The sequence below is a fragment of the Tamandua tetradactyla genome, chromosome 19, assembly GCF_023851605.1.
Source record: "Tamandua tetradactyla isolate mTamTet1 chromosome 19, mTamTet1.pri, whole genome shotgun sequence".
In the NCBI taxonomy this organism is placed as follows: Eukaryota; Metazoa; Chordata; class Mammalia; order Pilosa; family Myrmecophagidae; genus Tamandua; species Tamandua tetradactyla.
In genome coordinates, this window is record NC_135345.1 from 15,827,825 (window position 1) to 15,845,426 (window position 17,602).

Here is a 17,602-nt window from a genome sequence, read left to right on the forward strand (position 1 = left end):
GCACCAAAATTAGTTGTAGAACATATTTCAGACTTTGACATGGGTTACAATTTCACAATTTTAGGTTTTTACTTCCAGCTGCCCCAAAATACTGGAGACCAAAAGAGATATTACTTTAATGGTTCAGCATTCATATTCATTTGTTAAATCCTATCTTCTCTGAATAACTCCACCATCACCTTTGATCTTTCCATCCCTCTCTTTAGGGCTGTTTGGGCTATGGGAATTCTAATTTTTTATACTGGAAGGGTCTGTCACTAATATGGGGTAGGGAGATGGACCTATCTGATGTTCTGGAGAGGATGGGCAAGATTTCAGGGCTTATCTGGACCAGCGACCCATCTGGAGGTGGAGGTTTCTGGTAAGTTACTCTAATGAATGGAACCCTTGTGGAATCTTATATATTGCCCTAGATGTTCTTTAGGATTGATTAGAATGGTTCTGATTGGGGATTGGCAAGCTATGATAGGTAGCAAGGTCTACCTGAAGCTTGTATAAAGAGCAACCTCCAGAGTAGCCTCTCAACTCTACTTGAACTCTCTCTGCCACTGATACTCTACTAATTACACTTCTTTTCCCCCTTTTGGTCAGGATGGAATTGTTGATCCCACAGTGCCAGGTCTGGATTCATCCCTGGGAGTCATCTCCCACATCGCCAGGGAAATTTTCACCCCTGGATATCATGTCCCACATAGTAGGGAGGGCAATGATTTCACTTGCAGAGTTGGGCTTAGAGAAACTGAGGCTACCTCTGAGCAACAACAGAGGTCCTCCAGAAGTAACTCTTAGGCATGCCTATAGGTAGTCTAAGCTTCTCCGCTACCTACATAAGCTTCACAAGAGTAAGTCTCATGATCGAGGGCATGGCCTATTGATTTGGGTATCCCTAAAGTTTGACACAGTATCAGGGGATTCCCTGACGGTAAGGTTTAATAGTTCCATATTCTTTCTCTCCTCTCTCAGGGCACTTTGCAAATACTTTTTGATTATCTACTTAATAAACTCTAGGATGTTTCTAGGCATTACAATAATCGATACAGGATTAAAGGACCTCTTTCTTATTCTGTGTTTCCTGTGTTTCAATTGTTCAAATGAGGTATACAGATAAGTTGAATTAAATTATGCACTACAGAAAATTTCAGTTCTAGGCCAAATACACCTTTCTTCCATTGGTCTCAAAGAGTATGCGTGGTTCTAAAATATAGATACTGTCTTCCTTACCCCATGTTCTAAATTACTTTAACCCCAACTTGTTCAGCTTCATTCTTATCTCTAAATATCAGGTTATGTATATAAAATAGCCTCTCAAAATCCAGAAATAATAATCACCATTCTGGACTTAATGTGTCTACTCTAACAGCTTACAATCTAAATCCCTGCCCCATCTATTCCCTTACAAATGGTTCACCCATCTCTAGTTTCTATATATCTCTAAGTCCCCTATATTCTGTATTATAAGCCTCTGATTATATCTTTATGCTGGTCATAAAAGTGGTATCATACAGTATCTATCCTTTTGTGTCTGGCTAATTTCTCTCAGCATTATGTCCTCAAGGCTCATCCATCTTGTCTATGGCCAAGTTTTAATGATAGATGATATGGCCTACAAGTATTTAGGCAAATGAAATTTGAGTTATTTCCTTGAAATGGCATTGTTTTAAACAGGAAGAGACTTAGAAAATTACAAATATTCTCTACCACCCAGTGGATACAGTTTATATTAAAGAGTTTTGTATTGGACAGAAGGAAGTTCTTTTTCCTGCACATCTGAGTCCAGAAAGCAAATTTGTGCTCCTCTTGAGAGTCTTCAGAAAGACAGGTGAGTGTTATAATGTGGTCTTGGGCTTGACTGTGAACTTGGGGTCTCCTCAGGTGTGCCCAGCCTCTGGGACATACTTTGGGATTATACTATAATCCTCAAGTAAACTAGGCATGGCCAATTTTTGAAGTCAAATAATTTTAGGTTGCTTTTTTTTTTTTTGCATGCAAGCTCCTGTGTTTATGCTCATTTTCAGAGCAATTACCCCATAATCAAAGGGACTGCTGACCCAAGAGATTAAAAGTTACTAATTGACAGTCATGAATTCACTGAGCAACCCAAGGAGTCATCCAGGTCACTCAGATTAATTACACCAAAGGCTGTGAACATGCTTCAAGCCCAGGCAAGTAATGTCAGTGAGTGAAACAGACAAGGTATTAAGTAGAGAACAGTGATGGAGACATTTAGGAACTGGAGGTCCCTGCCCCATCTAAAGGTATAGTCGTGCCTAAGGACAGAACCACTGCTCAAATCCAGACAAATTTCCCATGTGGAAGGCAGAAATTGTGATTATTATGTAAAATTCTCTGATTATTTAAACACTGTTTAAGCAAACCAAATGCTGGTAGTTGCTAAATTCATGCTTCTAATTTTCTTTCTTTTCTTTAACTTTTTTTTGGTACAGTATAACTTATATACAAAGCAAAGAAATAAAAAAGCAGTAGTTTTCAAAGCACTCACCAACAAGTAGTTATAGGACAGATCCCAGAGTTTGTCATGGGCTACCATACAATCCTCTCACATTTTTCCTACTAGCTGCTCCAGAATATAGAAGGCTAGAGGGCTTAAATATATATTTTTTAATCATCACAATTGATGTTCTTCCTTCTTTTTTTGCATATCTGTTTTATCTCTTTTCTTATATTTAAAAAATTTTTAAAATATAACAACACACAAACACAAAAATTCTTACCATAAGATCATTCTATTCTTGGTATATAATCAATAACTCACAATATCATCACATAGTTGTATATTCATCACCATGATCATTTCTTAGAACATGTGTATCAATTCAGAAAAAGAAATAAAAAGATAAAAGAAAAAACCTCACACATACCATACCCCTTACTCCTCCTTCTCATTGACTGCTAGTATTTCCATCTACCCAACATGCTTTAGCCTTTGTTTCCCCTATTTTTTTCTATACCTCTTACCACCCCCTTTCATTGATCACTAGCATTTCAATCTACTAAATTTATTTTAACATTTGTTCCCCTATTTATTTATTTATTTTTAATCTGTCCATACCATAGATAAAAGGAGCATCAGACACAAGGTTCTCACAATCACACAGTCACATTGTGAAAGCTGTAACATTATACAATCATCTTCAAGAAATATGGCTACTTGAACACAGCTCTACATTTTCAGGCACTTCCCTCCAGCCTTTCCAATATACCTTAACTAAAAAGGTGATATCTATATAATGCATAAGAACAACCTCCAGGATAACCTCTTGACTCTGTTTGAAATCTCTCAGCCATTAACACTTTATTTTGTCTCATTTCTCTCTTCTCCCTTTTGGTAAAGCAGGTTTTCTCAATCCCTTGATGCTGAGTCCCAGCTTATTCTAGGATTTCTGTCCCATGTTGCCAGGAAGGTTTACACCCCTGGGAGTCATGTCCCACATAGAGAGGGGGAGTGCAATGAGTTTGCTGAGAGAGGCCATATCTGAGCAACAAAAGAGGTTCTCTGGAGGTGATTCTTAGGCCTAATTTTAAGTAGGCTTACCCTGGACTTTGTGGGGATAAGTTTCATATGAACAAAACCCAAGATTGAGACCTCGGCCTATTGCTTTGGTTGTCACCACTGCTTGTGAGAATATCAGGAATTCTCCACATGGGAAAGTTGAATTTCCCCCTTTCTTGCCATTCCCCAAGTAGACTTTGCAAATATGTTTTATTCACTGTTCAAATCACTCTAGGATTTATCAGGGCATCACTCTGGACAAACCTACAAAATCTCATACCCTACTCAAGTTTCCATGTACTTATGGTGGTCAATTAAACTGTCCACATAAGTTATATGAGGAAATGCACTAGTCAAAATATAAATTTTGTAACAAACTTTTTTTTGCTTTAATCTCCCACATAAATTAAAGTTTTAAAATACGAATTGCCATCTATTTTCAACACCCTGCAATATTGACATGGCTTTGTTCTTCCTCATGCAAAAATATTTTTTAATTTGTACATTTTGTCACTATCATTGGACACCCTAGACATTCCTAGATTATACCATCTCAACTTTACTGTCTATCTTTCCTTCTGATTTCATTTGTGTTCCCAGCCCTCCTCCCTCTATCATTTTCACATGCAGCTTCATTCAGTGTTCTAACATTATTGTATTACAGTTAGTATTGTGTTATCCATTTCTGAAGTTTTACAACCAGTCTTGTTATACAATCTGTATCCCTTCAGCTCCAATTACCCAATATCTACCCTATTTCTATCTCCTGATGGTCTCTGTTAACTGAAATTCTGCAAGTTCATTCACTAATGTTAGTTCATATTAGGGAAACAATACAGTATTTATCCTTTTGTTTCAGGCTAATTTCACTCAGCATAATGTCCTCAAGGTCCATCCATGTTGTTGCATACTTCATAACTTTATTCTGTTTAACAGCTGCATAATATTCCATTGTGTGTATATACCACAACTTGTTTAGCCACTTGTCTGTTGATGGACGTTTTGGCTGTTTCCATCTCTTGGCAATTGTTAAGTAATGCTGCTATAAATTTTGGTGTGCAAATGTCCATTTGTTTCCTTGCCCTCACGTCCTCTAAGTAGATAACTAGCAATGGTATTGCCAGGTCATATGGCAATTCTATACTTAGCTTCCTGAGGACTCGCCAAACTGCCTTCCACAGCAGTTGTACATTTGACATTCCCACCAGTGGTGGATAAGTGTGCCTCTTTCTCCACATCCTCTCTAGCATTTGTCATTTTATGTTTTATTGATAATGGCCATTCTGGTGGGTGTGAGATGGAATCTCATTGTGGTTTTGATTTGCATTTCCATAATAGCCAGGGAAGTTGAACATCTTTTCATGTGCCTTTTGGCCATTTGTATTTCCTCTTCTGAGAAGTGTCTATTCAAGTCTTTTGCCCATTTTGTAATTGGGTTGTCTTTTTGTTGTTGAGTGACCAATCTCTTTCTATTTCTGGATACTAGAACTTTTTCTGGTATATCATTTTCAAATATTGTCTCCCATTGTGTAGGCTGTCTTTTTACTTTCTTGACGAAGTTTTTTATGCACAAAGGTGTTTTTTTTTGAGGAGTTCCCATTTCTTCCTTCCTTCCTTCCTTCCTTTCCTTCCTTCCTTCTTTCCTTCTTTCCTTCTTCTTTCCTTCTTTCCTTTTTTCCTTCTTTCCTTCTTTCCTTCTTTCTTTCTTTCTTTCTTTCTTTCTTTCTTTCTTTCTTTCTTTCTTTCTTTCTTTCTTTCTTTCTTTCTTTCTTTCTTTCTTTCTTTCTTTCTTTCTTTCTTTCTTTCTTTCTTTCTTTCTTTCTTTCTTTCTTTCTTTCGTGTTCACACTTTGGGTATAAGATCTGGGAAACTGCCTCCTATTATAAGATTTATAAGATATTTCCCTACATTTTCTTCTAAAAGTTTTATGGTCTTAGATCTAATTTTAGGTCTTTCCTCCATTTTGAGTTGATTTTTGTATCGGGTGTGAGATATGGATCCTCTTTCATTCTTTTGCACATGGATATCCAGTTCTCAAGGCACCATTTATTGAACAGACTGTCTGTCCCTGGTGAGTTGGTTTGACTGACTTATCAGAGATCAATTGTCCATAGGTGAGAGGGTCTATAGCTGAACACTCTATTCAATTCCATTGGTCAATATATCTATCTTTATGGAAGTACCATGCTGTTTTGACCACTGTAGCCTCATAATATGCCTTAAAGTCAAATAGAGTGAGACCTCCAACTTCATTTTTCTTTCTCAAGATATTTTTAACTACTCTGGTCAACCTGCCCTTCCAGATAAACTTGGTTATTAGTTTTTCTATTTCTGAAGAGTAAGTTGTTGGGATTTTAGTCAGTATTGTATTGAATCTATAAATCAATTTAGATAGAATTGACATCTTAACCATGTTTAGTCTTCCAATCCACGAACACGGTATGCCCTTCCATATATTTAGGTCTTCTGTGATTTCTTTAAGTGATTTCTTGTAGTTTTCTTTGTATAGGTCTTTTGTATCCTTGTTAAATTTATTCCTAAATATTTAATTCTTTGGTTGCAATTGTAAATGGATTTTTTTCCCCTTGATTTCCCCCTCGGATTGTTCATTACAAGTGTATAGAAACAGCCCAGACTTTTGAGTGTTGATCTTGTAACCTGCCACTTTGCTGTACTCATTTATTAGCTCTAGTAGTTTTGCTGTGGATTTTTTTGGATTTTGATATATAGTATCATATCATCTGCAAACAGTGAAAGTTTTACTTCTTCCTTTCCTATTTTAATGCCCTGTATTTCTTTTTCTTGTCTAATTGCTCTAGCTAGAACTTCCAACACAATGTTGAATTACAATGGTGATAGCAGACATCCTTGTCTTGTTCCTGATCTTAGGGGGAAAGTTTTCAGTTTTTCCCCATTGAGGATGATGTTAGCTGCAGGTTTTTCATATATTCCTTATATCATATTGAGGAAGTTCTCCTCTATTCTTATCCTTTGAAGTGTTTTGAACAGGAAAGGATGTCGAATTTTGTCAAATGATTTTTCTGCATCAATCAAGGTGGTTGTGTGATTTTTCTGCTTTGATTTGTTGATCATTTGATGATTCATCATTCATTTGATGAATCCTACTTGGTCATGGTGCATACTTCTTTTAATGTGCTGCTGGATTCAATTTGCAAGAATTTTGTTGAGGATTTTTGCATCTATATTCATTAGAGAGATTGGTTTGTAATTTTCTTTTTTTGTAATATCTTTGTCTGGCTTTGGTATGAGGGTGAGGTTAGCTTCATAGAATGAGTTAGGTATACTTCCCTCTTACTCAGTTTTTTGAAGTGTTTGAGCAAGATTGGTACTAATTCTTTCTTGAATGTTTGGTAGAATTCACATGTGAAGCCATCTGATCCTGGATTTTTCTTTTTGGGTAGCTTCTTAATGAGTAATTCAATTTCTTTACTTGTGATTGGTTTGTTGAGGTCGTCTATTTCTTTTTGAGTCAATGTTGGTTGTTCATGCCTTTCTAGAAAGTTGTCCACTTCATCTACATTGTCTAGTTTATTAGCATAAAGTTGTTCATAGCATCATCTCATTACCTCCTTTGTTTCTGCAGGGCCAGTGGTTATGTCTCCTCTTCCATATCTGATTTTATTTATTTGCATCCTCACTCTCCTTCTTTTTTTCAACCTCACTAAGGGTCCATTGATCTTGTTGATTTTCTCATAGAACCAACTTCTGGTTTTGTTGATTTTCTCAATTGTTTTCATGTTCTCAATTTCATTTTTTCTGCTCTAATCTTCATTATTTCTTTTCTTTTGCTTGCTTTGGGGTTAGTTTTGTTCTTTCTCTAGTTCTTACAAGTGGACAGTTAATTCCTTGATTTTTGCTCTTTCTTCTTTTTTGATATAGGCATTTTGGGCAACAAATTTCTCTCTTAGCACTGCCTTTGCTGCATCCCATAAATTTTGATATGTTTTGTTTTCATTTTCATTTGCCTTTAAATGTTTACTGATTTCTCTTATAATTTATTCCTTGACCCATTGGGTATTTAAGAGTGGGTTGTTGAGCCTCCATATATTTGTGAACTTTCTGGCCCTCTGCTTAATACTGATTTCCAACTTCATTCTTTTATGATCTGAGAAAGTGTTTTGTATGATTTCAATCTTTTAAAATTTATTGAGACTTGCTTTGTGACCCAGCATATGGTCTATCCTTGAGAATGATCCATGTGAGAGAAAGGTGTATCCTGCTTTGTGGGGTGTAATGCTCTATAAATGTCTGTTAAGCCTAGTTTATTTATTGTATTATTCAAATTCTCTGTTTCTTTATTGATCCTCTGTCTAGATATTCTGTCCATTGATGAGAGTGGGGAATTGAAGTCTCCAGATGTTATGGTAGATGTGTCTATTTCTCTTTTCAGTGTTTGCCTCATGTATTTTAGAGCCCTCTGGCTTGCTGCATAAATATTTATGATTGTTATGTCTTCTTGTTGAATTGTTCCTTTTATTAATACATAGTGTCCTTCTTTGCCTCTTTTGATTTTTATACATTTGCAGTCTAATTTGTTGGATATTAGTATAGCTACTCCTGCTCTTTTCTTACTGTTGTTTGCATGAAATATTTTTTCCCAACCTTCCACTTTCAACCTATGTTTATCTTTGGGTCTAAGATGCGTCTCCTGTAGACAGCCTATAGATGGTTACTGTTTTTTAATCCATTCTGCCAGTCTATGTCTTTTGATTGGGGATTTTAATCCATTAACATTAAGTGTTATTGCTGTAAGGACAGTACTTTCTTCTACCATTTTGCCTTTTGGATTTTATATGTCATATCTAATTTTTCTCCTTTTTACCTTTACTGATAGTCTTCATTTCTACATTCTTCTCCGCACCTCTCTCTCCTGTTTTTTCCTATCTGTCTCTAGTGCTTCCTTTAGTATTTCTTGCACAGTCAGTCTCTTGGTCACAAGTTCTCTGAGTGATTTTTTTGTCTGAAAATGTTTTGACTGCCCCTTCATTTTTTTTTTTTTTTTTTTTTTGCACATAATGCTTTTATTATTATAATTATGGTTGTTAGTGGAATGAAACAAATTGCTAAAAAGGTCCCCAACAATAGAAAATATATTTGAGTAAGTTATGACACAATTTGAGTACTCAGATAATAAAAATGTTATATTTTTGTACCAATTACAAACATAAAGTTAAACAATGAATGAAATCCAGGATCCTAAAAGTTAAAAAGGGCCTCAAACATATTCACTATCTTTTAAATTTTAGACAAAGGAGTTGAGAATAGAAGGGGGAAAAAACCCAACCAACATATACACCATGATAATAGTCTTTTTTTTTAATTACTTCCAATTTTAACTCTTTTCTAAAAGCATCAAGGACACTGAAACCCTTATTGCAGATTATGTATCATCTCCTCTTTGGCTATGAGGTGTGTAGTTTTGTTAACTAAAGACATCAATGAATTCAGTTTCTGAGACCAGTCATTTAATAAATTATTTGGATCCTTGGGTCTCTGGAAGTTGATAATTCCTGCTAATCTGTCTACTTTAGCAAAGATGGTCTTGTTAACTACTAGATTCGAGAGAAAAGCCTCTGATTCATCAACAGATAGATCAAGAAGTTGTGCCATCCTCTTCATTGTTATCCTCGTATAATACTTGGCCATTATTCTAATATTATGTTCAACAACTCTGTTCTTCAAGTCCTTCCACCTTTTTTCACCTTCCTCTGTATAACCAAAAACATCAGTTGCAGGACTTTCAAGAGAACCTTCTCTCAATTCCATTCCATAATCCTCAACGAGCGTGGACCAACGCATCAACTCCATTGTGGTAAAAAGCTTTAAAAGATCCTTGTATTTAGGAATTTCTTCTAACTTCTTGTCACTGCTTATTCGGTGAACCAAATCTGATTGTTCATTGTCAAAAGGAGCCAAGATAACATAGAGAACAACACTTTTCAGAGCCTGCTGCCACTTTTCACTTTCTGCCTGTATACAGGGAGTATCATATATTGCTCTGTAGTGCTTACAAATAGACAAATAGGATCCCTCATGTTGATCCAGCTGAATCATTAAATTATAATATTTCAACTTTAATTTCTCTGTATTTTCTTCTTGGAAAAATTTGGTGTTAATTTTCTTGCTGATAATTTGTGTGCGAATGTAATCCTTCACAGCTAGGCAAAGTCTCATTTGCTCCAAAATAAACTCCACTCGCTCTTTCTTTTCCATTGACCCATAGGTTTCCACCTGTAACTCTTGTAAAATAGAAGCTGCCTCTTTCACATCACCATTTTGTTCTTTTATAGTTGCTAATGTTTTAGTCAGTCGAGCACGCTCAATTTCAACATAAATCTTTCCTTCTGTGACCATTCGTAGAGTATCGATTAATCGAAGTTTGACTGGGAGGTCTGTGATTTCTTCAACATAAGTACAACACTGTTGAACCATTTTTGCAACAGCTTGTTTTAACTGACTCCGCCTTTTTGACAAAAGCATAATGTTTTCATTAAGTAAATCCCATTCTTTAGCCTCATAGCACATCTTCACTACTGCAACTAAGATACGGGATGTGGACACCATATCAGAAGCAGTACGGGTTTGTTTTTCCAAAGACAGAAGGGTTTCAATGACTTCTTGAAGTCTTCCTTCCTTGGCCAGCTTCTCGCATTCCGGCAGGCGCTGATCTACAGTGGCGCTATAGTCCACCTCCATCTTGACGATGCGCCCATCGGCCCGCTCCGAGCCGCCGTCCGCCATGGTCCCTGCCTGAACGTCCCTTCCCCCTTCATTTTTGAAGGACAATTTGCTGGATATAGAATTTTTGGCTGGCAGTTTTTCTCTTTTAGTATCTTAAATATATCACAGCATTGTCTTCTTGCCTCCATGGTTTCTGTTGAGAAATCTACACATAGTCTTATTGGGCTTACCTTGTATGTGACAGATTGCTTTTCTGTTGCTGCTTTCAAGGTGCTCTCTTTCTCTTTGACAACTGACATTCTGGTTAGTAAGTGTCTTGGAGTACATCTGTTTGGATTATTCTGTTTAGGGTACACCGCACTTCCTGGATCTGTAATTTTAAGTCTTTCATAAGAGTTGGGAAATTTTCAGTGATAATTACCTCCATTAGTTTTTCCTCTTCCTTTACCCTTCTCTTCTCCTTCTGGAATGCCCACAACATGTATATTTGTGGGCTTCATGTTGTCATTCAATTCCCTGAGTCCCTGCTTAACGGATTTCAGATGTTCTGTCCTCCAGTTCACTAATCCTGTCTTCTGCCTCTTGAAATCTAATATGTAGGTTTCCATTGCTTTTTTCATCTCTTCTACTGTAACTTTCATTCCCATAAGTTCTGTGATTTGGTTTTTCAGACTTTCAATTTCTTCTTTTTGTTCATTCCTTACCTTTTTTATATCCTCCCTCAATTCATTGATCTGATTTTTGATGAGGTTTTCCATGTCTGTTTGAACATTCTGAATTAATTGTTTCAAGTCCTGTATCTCATTTGAATTGTTGGTTTGTTCCTTTGACTGGGTCATATCTTCAATTTTCCTAACATGATTTGCTTGATTTTGCTGGCATCTAGGCATTTAAAATTTCCTAAATTAGTTTTTTCTGGAGATTGTTTTCCCTTTTTTTTAAGCTAGGATTTTTTTTTTTTTGCTGGATGACTTTGCATCTGTCTGTTCTTTGATATTCAGTTCAGCTTATTCTAGGCCTCTAGCTTAGGTTTTGTTTGACAGATCAGAATTTTTCAATTCTTGTTTTCTTGTTTCTTATCCTGGCTGTATGGTGCCTTTTCTTTTTTCCCTTAGAAGGATCTACTTAGGTATTATAGACCCCAGTCAGTTTCCCAGACCAAACTGGCCTCCTGTCAGGAGTAAAGAGTCATTTGCATCAGTTTTCCCTGAGGGTGAGACCCAACAGGTTGAAAGACTTTCTTTTGAAGCCTCTGGATTCTGTGCTTTTTCATATCCTGCCCAATATGTGGTGCTTGTCTGCCTGCAGGCCCCACCAGCATAAGGTGATGTGGTAACTTTAACTTCAGCAGACTCTCTCTGCTGGAGTATAGTTGAGATAGAGGAGAGGTTGTAGGCTGGCTTTAACCACTTCGATTTTCCAGACCCTGGAGTCTGAATTCCTTGAGGGAGAGAATCCATCTGAGCTGGGCCCAACCCTGTTCTAGTTTGCTAGCTGCAGGAATGCAATATAGCAGAAACGGAATGGCTTTTAAAAAAGGGGATTTTAATAAGTTGCTAGTTTACAGTTCTAAGGCTGAGAAAATGTCCCAATTAAAACACATCTATAGAAATGTCCAATCAAAGGCATCCAGGGAAAGATGCCTTGGTTCAAGAAGGCCAATGAAGTTCAGGGTTTCTCTCTCAAGTGGAAGGGCACATGGTGAACACAGTCAGAGTTTCTCTCTCATCTGGAAAGGCACATGGTGAGCAGGGTCAGGGTTTCTCTCATCTGGGAGGACATGTGGTGAACACAGCATCATCTGTTAGCTTCCTCTCCTGGCTTCCTGTTCATGAAGCTCCCCAGGAGGCATTTTCCTTTTTTATCTCCAAAGGTCACTGGCTGGTGAACTTTGCTTCTTGTGGCTATGTCATTCTGCTTTGCTCTCTCTGAATCTCTCTCCAAAATATTTCCCCTTTTATAGGATTCCAGTAAACTAATCAAGACCCACCCAAATGGGTGGAAACATGCCTCCACCTAATCCAGTTTAAGAACCACTTCTTGATTAAATCACACATCCAGGGAGATGATCTAATTACAATTTCAAACATATAATACTGAATAGTTGCCTTTACAAAATGGGATTAGGATTAAAACATGGCTTTTCTAGGGTACATACATCATTTCAAACCAGCACACACCCCTTTTCTGGGGAAGGTACAGCCTCCAGACAAACCCTCAGACAAGCTTAATTCTGCCCATGTCTGGGGCAATTGGAGCCTGAGAAGCCCTGCATCTGTATCCAAGGAGCAGTCAAACCATAGAAACACAGCCACAAAAAAAGGAAAGAAGAAAAAATTCCTTTTCAGAGCAGGACCCTGATCCTCAGGTTTGCCAATCAAGAGCTTAAGTTGGTATGTTGCTCTGTGTATCTCCAGGTTCTATCTTTCCCCTCCTTTCCCTCAGGCCCAGATCCTTTCACGTATTTTGTGCTGTCTGACTCAAAAAAAAGCATCTGTTTTTTTTTTTTTTACTTTTTCTGTCAGCCCTGCTCCCTCTGCACTGGGCAAAACCCAGCAACCTCAGCTTTTTCTCGAGGTTCAGCTGAGCTGGGGTCCTATTTTTAGTAGTCAGAATTTGTTAATTAATTCCACAATTGGAGCTTGGTTGTACTCAGCCCCTGCTGCTAGTAAAGTGTCTTTCCTTTGCCCTCTGGGAAGCAGCCTGTGGGGCAGGGGCACCGGTCAGTGCAGCTTAGGGAATTCACGGTTCTGGGAGGGTTTGTAGCCGGTCCAGCTTGTCCAGACTGGGGTATGCTGTGTGTCCAGTCACTGACGTGGCTCCAGCAGTTGTTCTGAACTGTTCCTGGCTATTTGCTAGCTGCTCTGGAGGACAAACTAAATCCCACCCCTCACTAACCTGCCATCTTGGCTTTCGATTTATGCTTGTAATTTTCAATCATAGGTGTAGATATTTTTAGAGGTGTCTTTGGAACCAGGTGAAGAACTCTTTAAGTGAAAGTCACAGGATGTGGCCTTATTAGAGAATGATTTAGAAACTCCTTGTCTTAATCTCCTTGTATTTTAGCATCCACCACAGTTTGACTTAGCATATATGCTCAAAAATATTTTCTTAATGAATGCATATTCGAGTGAATGTCTGAAGTACTCCAGAGTCAAGGCGTTACTTTTATTCATTATCCCCAATGCTGTTTTTAGTTGGTTTGTCTGTGTTTTAGGAAGCTTACAAAATAATAACTAACGAAAACAGTCTAATTCTTTATATTTGTATGGTATTTTACAGTTTACAAAATACTTCTGGATAGAGTGCTTCATCAGGAGCAAAGCACTGTGAACAAAATTGGAACATTTTGCACCATTATTTGTGAGCAAAATTGGAGCATTTTGCAACCACAAAGGGAACAAGCATTTGGATTTAGAATTTGCTGACACCTGACATGTGATAAGATCTCTGGTCCTTAGTGCCATCATCAATTGTATACTGCATAGAATTTTACCTATCCATTGATTTCCTGGGTACATTTCCTTCTCATTAAAAGCACTTTGAGTTGGGATTCTCAGTTACTTGCAGCTAACACGCTCCTAAGTGATTCAACTACCACATCCCAGAGCTTTACCTAGGTATGGGGGAAACTTGTTTTACGCAAATAAGAGGGAATGGATGCTGGGCAGCCAAAAAAGTTAGACTGTCTCTAGGACACACATTAAGAGGTACGAATACCATTAAAATGAATATCTTCTGACTCCAATCTGGTGTTCTTTCCACTACCACAGGTTTGAACAAACTTCTGTATAGGGCAATATAGCAAACATTTTAGGTTTTATGGGGCATAGATTTCTTTGGCAACTACTCAACTCTGCCAGACAATACTCGAATGAGCTTGCCATAATTTCCCAACATCTGCCCTATACCGTGCAAGAGCCCCTATATATCTTAAAGAGGAAATGGGAATTATAGTGTGAAATATCCCTGTTTTCTTTGGCCTGTTATCCATTAATACTTTTGAAAATGAAATTGATGGAATTAGGAAAATTATTAGACTAGAACTTAGGAAACTTAGATTTTTGTCCTCGGTTTGTGATTATCTGCTTGTGTCATTGTGGACAAGTCTTTTCACGTCTTAGGGCCTTAGTTTCTCCACCTGCAAATTGAGTGAGTTGAAAAAGAAAACCTCAAAGGTCCATCTCAGTTCCCAGCTCTGATTCTAGGGCAGCAAAAGTTAATAAGTAAAAGGGAGGAATGAATGGGTAAGTATGAATTAATTAGTAATAGTTTGGTTCTCCTGATGGGTAGAGTTTACAGATTTTTTTCACATGGATGAAAGAAAAGAACAAAGAAATAAAAATAAAATAAGTAAATAAATTAAGGCCATACATAGACCAATAACGTTGGTGTCTCATGAACCACGATTCCTTCAATTCTGTATATAAGGGCCCCAAAAGAAAAATAAAAAACAATTTTTTAAATGAAAACTAAGGGAAAGAGTCTAAGAGGACAGAGACTAAAGTCCTGAGAAATAATGAATAATGACTTGAACGCTTTTGAGGTGTTATGTTGTGTGCCTGTTGATAGAGTCTCTCTTTTTTTTTTTTGGCTTTAATAAAGGGGATTTACTTAGTTACAAATGCACAGTTCCTAGGAGGAAAGGCTTTCATTTGGATTTCTCTGTCACATGGAAAGGCACACAGTGACATCTGCTGGGCTTCTCTCTAGGTTTCTTGGATCAAATAGCTTTCTCTGGGGAGGTTGCTTTCTGTATCGCCAAACATCTGGGTCTGAGCTGCTAAGCTCTATTCTAAGCTGTTTTTTAAGCCTTCAGCTAATTAAATCAAATGTCACTGTTGATATGTTCTTAATCCATAGTCATTCACTGTTACTCTTTCAAAGCTTTCCAGACCACCAAAGTGTCATCAGACATGGGCAAATGAAATGGGTTCATTTATTATTTCAGAGGTGGAGGTATTCTGGGTGACTGCATAAATAAGAACACTGAGCATCTGGGGTGGGGCAAGTTACTCAGATGGGCAGGCTGTGTCTCAAAAACAGAAGGGCAGACTGATGACTACTCTTGTAGTAGTTTGTTAAACTGCCGCAATGCAATATACCAGAAAGAAGAATGGCTGTTAAAAAAGGGAATTTAATAAGTTACACATTTCTAGTTCTAAGGCCATAAATATGTCCTAACTAAGGCATCCATATAAAAATATTGTGGCTCACAGGAAGGTGATCTGGGAAGGCATGTGGCAGGCATCTGCTCGTCCTTGTTCCCAGTTCTGTTACTTCCAGCTTCTGATGCCAGTGGTTTTCTCTCTAAGTGCCTATGGGCCTTCCCTTAGCTGGTCCCAGGACAAAACTCATCTCTTATGAATTTCATCTCTTAGCTTAGCACCTGCTGGGGCCAGAGAATTTGTCTCTTCAACTTCTGGTTATTTCTGCAAGTTCTTGCTTTGCATCCAGGCTATTTCTGTCTCGATCTCCAAGTCTCTATCGGCTCTCTGTCAGCTTTCTCCAAAATGTTTCCTCTTTTAAAGGACTCCAGTAAACTAATCAAGACCCACCTTGAGTGGGAGGAGTCTCCATGCAATCAAGGGGTCATACCCGCAACTGAGCATGTCACATCTCCATGGAGATAATCTAATCAAAAGGTAGTGCTAATTAATGTTTCCTAAACACTGGCTGTCCTATTTTAGGCTATCCCTAAAACAGTCCCTTAGTTTATTTGGAGGTGATTCCAGAAAGCATGAATGTGGAATTGAAGAAAGCAAGAAATTAAGTGAGAAAGGACAGGAAAGGCAAATTATCAGCAGGTTGCTGCTGTGGACAACTGGGGTTTGATCATCTGTGGATTCTGAGGGACTATGAAGAACACATCTCAAAATTGTCCCACTAAGGGACAGGGAAGCTGGATCTTTTGTAGACCAACTTCCATTGCTCTACTTTGAGGGTTGCCCTGAGGATGTTAAAGCCCTGACTCTTCCAGGCTTCCCTGCACTTAGAGTACCAGAGTTGTCCTCCTCATTTGCAGGCAGATTTAGAAAGGGCAACATGACCAATGTCTTCTATGTTGGTTCATAGGTCAAAATCAGGCCATGATAAAAAAAAAAATAAGGCAAAATAAGGAAAATAAGGGGAATGAAATGTATATGTATGGGTATATATCATGCATACATGATACTTATGTATATGTAAAAATAAAGTTGATAACCCTCCTTTTTTCCTTGTGAAAGGCAGTTTTATTTTCCAAGAATCATGTCCTTTATTTTATTTATTTATTTATTTTTGTTTGCTGTATGGTGGCATTCTTTTTCTATGTGAGTGTCCCGTTATTGTGGCACCATTTGTGGGGTTTTTCTGTTTGTTTTGGATGGTTTGTTTGTTTTGTTTTTGGGAAGCGCATGGGCTGGGAATTGAACCTGTATCTCCCTCATGGCAGGCAAGAATTGTACCACTGAATCACCCTCTCACCCCGACATGTCCTTTATTTCTGATGTTATAAATAGGAGAAGAGTGAGAGCAGCAGTTAGACTTTGCATCAGAAGGTGTAGGGAAAACTAATATTCATTGAGCAGCTGTCTTATGTCAGGTTAAATGGTTTCATATCTTTGCTTCATTGAAACCTGTCAGTGGAAGCATGGTGAGTGCTGGAGAGTTGAAAAACAGCTCTTTCTGCATCACTGCCCTCGTAAAAATCTCTCTTTGGTCCTCTTTGCCCCAGGATAAAGCCCCGACTCCTCAGCTGTGCAAGCACAGTCCTCTGCGGTCTGGTCCTTCCATACCTCATCCATTGCATCTGTTGTCATGCCTCCTTGGCTGTGGTGGTCCAGCTATCCTAACTCCCACCCTTTCACAAACTGTTCAGCTCAGGCATTATCTCCTTATTCCACGGGATCCGCGTGGCCCCACAATTCCCTTTATATTCCCTTTATACAGCACTTTGAATTCTATTGCAAATGCCTGGTATGTCCTGCTCTTCTTCCCTAGAAATAGAGTTCATGGAACTTAGGGGGCACTCAATATAATCTGGTAGAATGAATAAATTGACTTCAACTCTGGGTTTATTTGCTTCATGGACCAACTTATTCTTCTATCAACTTGCCTCTAAATTCCCTCCATTCTTTGGTTTCAGCGAGGGACCTATAGAATGATAATGATGTGATTTCCAGAGCTGATGTCAGAAAAACTGGCTTGGTTAAGAGTGGATAACCTCTCTGAGCTTCAATTTCCTCATCTCGAAATTGATAAAGTAATTCCCAACTTATAGAGCTGCAAAGTTGGCTAAATTTGATGTGTGAAAATGTTTTTGTGAACTCAAAAGAAATATACGAATATAAAATCTGATTATAATGATACTGAGTATTGGAAACTTCTTGGGATAAGTGGTATGATCCA

General features: G+C 37.9%; 1 protein-coding gene across 1 annotated transcript; it reads right to left on the minus strand.

Moving 5' to 3' along the window:
- Positions 1-8,574: 8,574 nt before the first annotated feature.
- LOC143663063 (26S proteasome non-ATPase regulatory subunit 12) lies at positions 8,575-10,289 on the minus strand. Its single transcript, XM_077136461.1, has one exon. It carries the CDS (start codon positions 10,271-10,273, stop codon positions 8,903-8,905), a length of 1,371 nt encoding a protein of 456 aa, XP_076992576.1. The 5' UTR covers positions 10,274-10,289; the 3' UTR covers positions 8,575-8,902.
- Between the last annotated feature and the right edge of the window lie 7,313 nt (positions 10,290-17,602).